This window comes from Podarcis melisellensis, assembly GCF_964234715.1.
Source record: "Podarcis melisellensis genome assembly, chromosome: 10".
In the NCBI taxonomy this organism is placed as follows: Eukaryota; Metazoa; Chordata; class Lepidosauria; order Squamata; family Lacertidae; genus Podarcis; species Podarcis melisellensis.
The window spans coordinates 32,197,475-32,203,474 of NC_138542.1; the positions used below are offsets into that span (position 1 = coordinate 32,197,475).

Consider the following 6,000-nt stretch of genomic DNA (forward strand, 5'->3'; position numbering starts at 1 on the left):
GGGTTTCTTGCCCACAGTAGTAGATATGATGGTCATCCGAACTGAATTCACCCATTCCCGTCCATTTTAGTTCACTGATGCCCAGGATGTCAATATTTATTCTTGCCATCTCATTTTTGACCACCTCCAACTTACCCAGGTTCATGGTTCTTACATTCCAGGTTCCTATGCAATATTTTTCTTTACAGCATTGGACTTTCCTTTCGCTTCCAGGCATATCCGCAACTGAGCGCCCTTTCAGCTTTGGCCCAGCCGCTTCATCAGCTCTGGATCTACTTGTACTTGCCCTCCGCTCTTCCCCAGTAGCATGTTGGACGCCTTCCGACCTGAGGGGCTCATCTTCCAGCGTCATATCTTTTATATGCCTGTTGTCTTTGTCCATGGAGTTTTCTTGGCAGGGATACTGGAGTGGCTTGCCGGTTCCTCCTCCAGGTGGATCACGTTTGGTCAAAACTCTCCACTATGACCTGTTCATCTTGGGTGCCCTGCTCGGCATAGTTCATAGCTTCTCTGAGTTCTTCAAGCCCCTTCCCCACGACAAGGCAGTGATCCATGAAGGGGGGTAGGATGCTAGCATGCAACAACTGATTGGCCTGCAGGAGAAGACCAATCAGACTCCAGGAGGGAAGCAGAATCAGCCAATCAGACGGGACTCATTGTGTAAATAATGTATATAAAAGCCTGGGGTTTGGGGGGAAATTCAATCACTGTTTTACAAGCTGCAATAAAGAGCATGAAATCACTGCAGGACTGAGTATATTTCATAGGGCCTTTCACGAGGAGTGCCAGGGTGAGGGCAGAGGGCAAAGGCAGCTAATGGAAAGGGGAGCAGGTTGTAACAAAATGTTTTCATATAAACTTTTCATTATTATTGTGTGTGCATTTTTAAAAAAAGTTTCTTCACGCCAAATGTCTATGCTCACGAAAACAATTCTTCTTCCTTTCAGGGACTGACACATCAATCATCTCTATGCAGATCTTAGAGACGCAACAAAAAATAGATCGCCGTTATTGTCGCAAAAACCTGCAGTGTGGGTGGGTAAAATTGTATCCTTACATCTCTTTGTCTAATGCAGCACAGAGCCTCAATATGTTAAGTTGAGCTAAGGATTTTGCTGTGGAAAATCAGTAGGGATGGAGGGGAAATTTTATTCAGCATGCACTTAAAGCCAAATCCGACAAATTTCTGAAACAATATGCAGACTGAAACACATCTATCCTTCAGCAATTGCACTTAATCTGAATTTTGCCTTGAAATTCTCGAGGCAGCCATCGTTTGCAGAATTTCATAGATTAGGGGAAATTGCTTGCAAAAATTGGTACATCGATCAAAACTACATATAAAAATGTATTTATTAAGAGAAATTTGCATTATAATTTGCATTAGTTTCTATGAGGATTTTAAAAAATTGCCAAGTTGCTGTGAAATGTGGAAAACTGAAGTTCAGATTCAAAAAAACGAGAAACTGAGAAAACGGATCTTTGAATCCCTAGCTGTCAGTTGGTCTTACCATAACTTATAGTTAACTCAACAGGGATTAGCTATTTGGAGAGGGCAATTCTATACCTGGGAGTAAATTGCCATCGAATTCAATGAGACTTACTTCTGAGTAGACATATGTAAGGTGATAGTGTCATGCCTCCACAATTAATGGTGCAAATATTTTCATCTAAGAACAAAAAAAGTGATACTGCATGATCAGGAAACTGATCTTGTGAAATCACCGTGTGATCTTTGGATGAAGGGAGATATACAAATTTAATAAATAATAATGATAATGATAATCATCACCATCTGCACATGGGGATGCAGAATCTTCAGAAAGGCAAGATTTTCTAAATTTTGCTTTTGTTTTCAGTTCACATCCTAGCTCATTCATACAACTGTCATTTATTTCAGCTGTTTTTAATACTGAATTTTAAAAACCTGCTGCTGAAGGTTGGATCGTAATTTGCAAGAGGATGGCTGAATTATTTTACCTGTTGCTCACTGCTGTCCTCCATTTAAAAAGCAGGCTACCTTACTATTCTGAGCAGTGCAGGTGATTGTCTCAAAGTGCCTCCTACTGAAATTGTTGCCCAGCTATGCTACTGGGCAACTGTTCATTGCTATTTCCCATTAGAATAGTTGATAAGGTTGCTTAAGGCTGTTCTTGGCAGTCTCCAGTTCATATAGCAGATTGGCTTGGCATTTGACGTTTTTTGATATTGATATTTGCCTAGAATTTCAAAATATTGAATGCCATTGTCACTATTTATTATTTTAGGTCTGGAAATTATAGTTACATTGTTCCCATTAACAAACACACACCTGTCATAGTGAAAATCTCTCTGGAAATCAAGTAAGTACACAGACAGATTTTGCTATAGATAAACTTTTTTTTTAACACCTTATCTGTTATTATGTATATGGTATGAATGAAGATTGTGCCCAGATCTTAACAGATCCTAATGAAACAGCAAGGATGAAAAAGCCTAAATCGAAATTTATGAATGTCCCTTAATGGTTCACATTCTGCTGGAAACCTCAGTTGGGTTGCGTCCTTAGAGCCAATTCATGCGTTGTGCTTGCCTGCTGATGTTTACAGTAGAGACCCCCTGTGAGTGCAGATGTTGAGTGTACTGGCCGTTGAATCTAACTTCAGCTCATCACTGATGATGGGACAGCATCTTCCACTGAACCTGTGAGCAGCTGACTAATATAGGAGGTCCTCCAACATCTCCCCTCTTCTCCCTATCCTCCAGCAATCCACCAGCCTAGGCAGCTGCTTCACTCTGTCTAATAGTGGAACTGGCCCTGAAAGTCCATCATTCAAACATACACAAAATTTGATTTGCACTATTGATATGAGTTACCCCCTGCTATGCTATGGTACTCCTGGAAGTAGATCATTCACTTGATCTGCAAAATGGGAATACAAGCAGTCATATATGAACTGGCCCATAGAATTTAAACTCAACATTTCCAAATTGCTATGATCCCATTTCCACGTCTGTACACTCTTTTGAGCAGCTATATTGTTAGAATTAGCATTGATTTTCAGTGGAATTCTGTCTCCCAATATGGAGCCACACATTTGCCTTGGGTGCTTTGCTTGTTAAACTCCATAGGTCTTATTTCGTATATTTTTTAAAGCAGTACTATAGAATCTTGCAGCTTTTAATATTATCCTTGTTCCTTGAAGTACAACGGAACCACTCATTATCTTTCAATGCAAAATCACCTTTGGAAAGTCTTGCTTTCGTCTTCCACAACAAACCCGTCATAAGAGGGAACCCTTTCCAGAAACTACACAGGTACTTAGTTCTGTTGTCTCTTCCATACAAGGAGTTTTATTTACTTCATCTGTCAGTTAAAAAACAACTAGAAGGAAGCACTGCCCACTGCTGCTATATTTTCTGGAACCTAGGGAGGCTCCAGCTCTTGGAAATAATACAACAAAGGCTTGTAAACAAGCAAGATGTGTTTCCCTTGAGTTAGGATAAAGTACTAATTCTCATTCTGACCTTGGCAAACCCCAGAACTGCCATAGCCTTAGAAACTCCAGCTTTCCCACATGTGTAATAGGAATGTCAGAGAATTCTGATGAAAATGGGAAAGGAAGCGGAAATTACTGCACTTTGCGTATTTGTCTGTGGTCAATGAAATGAATGCAATTAGTATTCATTCACATTGCTCTTGTTCTTGATGTGTACAGATGATATGTAATTAATGGCTTTTTTTTACGCGGTGGCGATGTTTCCGTTACATTGAAATGAATGTAAGTTATGTAAATTGCTACCTAAGTTATGTGCGCTAACCATAACTTATGTAACTTATGTGAAATAGTAGACAGCAAGACAAATAATGTATTATTTGGTGAAAACTGAACTGCAGCAGAATGGAAACAGTGCTGCTTGCAGTGACTACATGTCCAGACGGAAATGGTTGCCTTCTTACTTCCCTAATGTGCATTTGCAGCAATAGACATACATGCAAGTTTCATTCCCTATCATCTTCCTCTCTCTCTCTCTCTCTCTCTCTCTCTCTCTCTCTCTCTCTCCCCCCCCCCTCTCTCTCTCTCTCTCTCTCATTTGGTTATATAGGGATTCCATCATATTTGGTATCTCCCTGTAAGCTCGTTCCATGACAGTGCTTACCATTTTCGTGTTGCTGCTCCAGTAAGTCTTATTATTATTATTATTATTAAAAGACTAAAAAAGAACAAAACATTTAGCTATGATTATTGGATGTATCTTAATCTTACTTTATTGTTTTGTCCCACCAGGATCTTGCAGACTGTTCAACGGATCCTAACTACGCTGGGATATTTTTCACTGATTACTTCTTCTATTTCTATCGGAACTGCATCTGAAAGGATGGCTTTAACTCTCCCTGAAAAGAATGGGGATGGGGAAATCTTTAGTGCTGCTGAAAGCTTGTTTGCCACATTAATTCTTCCTGGCAAACACTTAATGAACTTCTGTTTTATGCCCTTGTTTTGGGAATATCAAATGGGAGTAAATAAAACTGAAGCATTTTGTTGTTTTGTGAGGTATTCATAGAAGCTGCTAGTAAAACTGTGTGATTGCTGATGATTCAAAGGCGAGCACATGAGCCGACTTCAGTTTAAGCTGATTTCCCGCAGTAAGACACAATTGGCTTAAATCCAACTATCTGTCTGATCTAGTTTGTGGACTGGGCTGTAATCATTCATTTTAATGGTGCAATAGAGTAACAGAGTAATTGGACGGAAACAATCTTATTTTGCAGAGCCTCTCGGCATGTTTAACTGGCCCCCTAACCAAAGGAAAAAACAATTGGATTTCTAATGGGATTTGTGCCCCATACACAATATTGTGCTCTTGCAACCCGCGCTAATCAATTGGACGGCAACGGGGAAACCTACGGTGTTAACCAAATGACTTTTTCTTATGTCACCTATAAATGTGCTTTGTAGGAATGTATCTTGAGCTGATGCTGTTACAGGCCTCTCCCAATAGTATAGGCACCCCTCCCCTCACATGTGTGACTACACACGGACATGTGGTGCCGGGAAATAAATAAATAATTCAATTCAAACTTGGAAATAGCAGGAGAGAGCTGGTGAGCCCTCGTGGCTTGCAAGGAGACCCTCCCTGGAGCCTGAAGAGAATGTCATTGAGGGTAGAGCAACCCCTGAAGAGACTGGAGGCACAGCGGGGCTTTGTTTAGGCTGCTCAGCCTCCCCACCTGACAGCTGATGCGCGGGGCGGCATGGCAGCTGCAGTCATTTCCCCATGCCTCCTCCAGCCTCCAGCCAGCCCCAGGGCTTCAATTGTTGGATACAGTGTTTTGGGTCTAGATTGGAGAGACAACAGCAGAGAGGGTGTTTAGAGGAAGCTCCCCACTTATGTGATTTTCACCTATGTGCACGGGGACCCAGAGCGTAACTTCCGCGTAAGTGGAGGGGGTGTGTGCCTGTCCAATCACAATACTCGTGTCTAAATATGAATGTTTAGATAGGCCAGAGTAATTTTACATGGGCAACCAGGCCATGGCAGTGCAAATGATGCATGTACAGCCCATGTTTTTTAAAAAACACCCCATATTTTTTGTGGGTGCTGAAAAGCCTAATCTTATATCTACAAAACAAACATTTGGTATTAGGTGAAAGGGCCCTCTTTTGTGTTGTGTCCTCTGTGGAAACATTTTTTTACAGAATTCGAGCTCTGCACAGGTTTTGGCAATTTTAGCGGTTTGTGACTATGGGGGTTCTACACACCTTGCTGTCGGGGCTCTTCATGCAGGCCTGCAGCAGGGTTTCTTTCTAGGCCAGGAAAAAAAGGATTATGCTTGAGGGGACAGCATGCAGTTAATTCACTCTGTATGAATAAAACACAATCTTGACCCACTTTATTCCAGTTACTAGAGAATTGACAGAACTGCAGAAACGTGTATTTATATATATGTATATCTACACACACAAATGTACACACAAAGTAAATCAATGTGGGGTAAAAATCACAGCCTTTTATTTC

At 41.0% G+C, this 6,000-nt stretch overlaps 1 protein-coding gene across 2 annotated transcripts in view; it reads left to right on the forward strand.

Moving 5' to 3' along the window:
- Nucleotides 1-5,551, forward strand: part of MYRFL (myelin regulatory factor like) — a 38,480-nt gene extending 32,929 nt beyond the window's left edge. For both annotated transcript variants that reach the window (XM_081928018.1, XM_081928019.1), the window contains exons 21-25: nucleotides 948-1,035; nucleotides 2,268-2,342; nucleotides 3,186-3,297; nucleotides 4,087-4,161; nucleotides 4,269-5,551. In XM_081928018.1, the coding sequence (XP_081784144.1) occupies nucleotides 948-1,035; nucleotides 2,268-2,342; nucleotides 3,186-3,297; nucleotides 4,087-4,161; nucleotides 4,269-4,355 (437 nt within the window). In that variant the 3' untranslated portion in view covers nucleotides 4,356-5,551. The remainder of the gene's footprint in view (nucleotides 1-947; nucleotides 1,036-2,267; nucleotides 2,343-3,185; nucleotides 3,298-4,086; nucleotides 4,162-4,268) is intronic.
- Nucleotides 5,552-6,000: the final 449 nt, after the last annotated feature.